Source organism: Palaemon carinicauda, chromosome 21, assembly GCF_036898095.1.
Source record: "Palaemon carinicauda isolate YSFRI2023 chromosome 21, ASM3689809v2, whole genome shotgun sequence".
Lineage (NCBI taxonomy): Eukaryota > Metazoa > Arthropoda > Malacostraca > Decapoda > Palaemonidae > Palaemon > Palaemon carinicauda.
In genome coordinates, this window is record NC_090745.1 from 126,144,204 (window position 1) to 126,146,057 (window position 1,854).

Here is a 1,854-nt window from a genome sequence, read left to right on the forward strand (position 1 = left end):
GTTGAAATTGAAGTAGGTGTTACAGTTTGAGTTGGAGTTGCAGTTAGAGTCGGAATCGGAGTTGGAGTTGGTGTTGCAGTTAGAGTTAGAGTTGGAATCGGAGTTGCAGTTAGAGTTGAAGTTGATGTTGGAGTTGGTGTTGCAGTTAGAGTTGGAGTTGCAGTTAGAGTCGCAATCATAGTTAGAGTTGATGTTGCAGTTAGAGTTGGAGTTGCAGTTAGAGTCGCAATCGTAGTTAGAGTTGGTGTTGCAGTTAGAGTTGGAGTTGCAGTTAGAGTCGCAGTCGTAGTTAGAGTTGGTGTTGCAGTTAGAGTCGCAGTCGTAGTTAGAGTTGGTGTTGCAGTTAGAGTTGGAGTTGCAGTTAGAGTCGCAGTCGTAGTTAGAGTTGGTGTTGCAGTTAGAGTTGGAGTTGCAGTTAGAGTCGCAATCATAGTTAGAGTTGGTGTTGCAGTTAGAGTTGGAGTTGCAGTTAGAGTCGCAGTCGTAGTTAGAGTTGGTGTTGCAGTTAGAGTTGGAGTTGCAGTTAGAGTCGCAATCATAGTTAGAGTTGATGTTGCAGTTAGAGTTGGAGTTGCAGTTAGAGTCGCAGTCGTAGTTAGAGTTGGTGTTGCAGTTAGAGTTGGAGTTGCAGTTAGAGTCGCAGTCGTAGTTAGAGTTGGTGTTGCAGTTAGAGTTGGAGTTGCAGTTAGAGTCGCAATCATAGTTAGAGTTGGTGTTGCAGTTAGAGTTGGAGTTGCAGTTAGAGTCGCAATCATAGTTAGAGTTGGTGTTGCAGTTAGAGTTGGAGTTGCAGTTAGAGTCGCAGTCGTAGTTAGAGTTGGTGTTGCAGTTAGAGTTGGAGTTGCAGTTAGAGTCGCAATCATAGTTAGAGTTGATGTTGCAGTTAGAGTTGGAGTTGCAGTTAGAGTCGCAGTCGTAGTTAGAGTTGGTGTTGCAGTTAGAGTTGGAGTTGCAGTTAGAGTCGCAATCATAGTTAGAGTTGGTGTTGCAGTTAGAGTTGGAGTTGCAGTTAGAGTCGCAATCGTAGTTAGAGTTGGTGTTGCAGTTAGAGTTGAAGTTGATGTTGGAGTTGGTGTTGCAGTTAGAGTTGTAGTTGGTGTTGCAGTTAGAGTTGAAATTGATGTTGTGGTTGGAGTAGGAGTTGGTGTTGCAGTTATAATTGGACTTGGTGTTGCAGTTAGAGTTGGAGTTGGTGTTGCATTTAGAGTTGAAGTTGGTGTAGGAGTTGAAGTTGGTGTTGCAGGTATAATTGGAGTTAGTGTTGCAGTTATAGTTGAAGTTGGTGTTGCATTTATAATTGGAGTTGGTGTTGGAGTTGCAGTTAGTGTTGCAGATAGAGTTGAAGTTGGTGTTGCAGTTGAAGTAGGAGTTGGTGTTGCAGTTATAATTGGACTTAGTGTTGCAGTTAAAGTTGGAGTTGGTGTTGCAGTTAGAGTTTAAATTGATGTTGTGGTTGGAGTAGGAGTTGGTGTTGCAGTTAGAGTTGGAGTTGGTGTTGCTGTTAGAGTTGAAATTGATGTTGTGGTTGGAGTTGGAGTTGGTGTTTCAGTTATAATTGGACTTGGTGTTGCAGTTAGAGTAGGAGTAAGTGTTGCAGTTAGAGTTGGATTTGGTGTTGCAGTTAGAGTTGAAGGTGGTGTTGGAGTTGGAATTGGAGTTGATGTTGCAGGTATAATTGGAGTTTGTGTTGCAATTAGAATTGGATTTGATGTTGCAGTTAGAGTTGAAGTTGGTGTTGCAGTTATAATTGGAGTTTGAGTTGGAGTTAGTGTTGCAGATAGAGATGAAGTTGGTGTTGCAGTTGGAGTAGGGGTTGGTGTTGCAATTATAATTGGAGTTAGTGTTGCAGTTAGA

At 42.3% G+C, this 1,854-nt stretch overlaps 1 protein-coding gene across 1 annotated transcript in view; it reads right to left on the minus strand.

Moving 5' to 3' along the window:
• Window positions 1-1,854, minus strand: part of LOC137615125 (mucin-2-like) — a 56,630-nt gene that overhangs the window by 148 nt on the left and 54,628 nt on the right. The window contains exon 5 of the mRNA XM_068344757.1: window positions 1-1,392. This exon is cut by the window's left edge and continues 148 nt beyond it. Within this exon, the coding sequence (XP_068200858.1) occupies window positions 1-1,392 (1,392 nt within the window). The remainder of the gene's footprint in view (window positions 1,393-1,854) is intronic.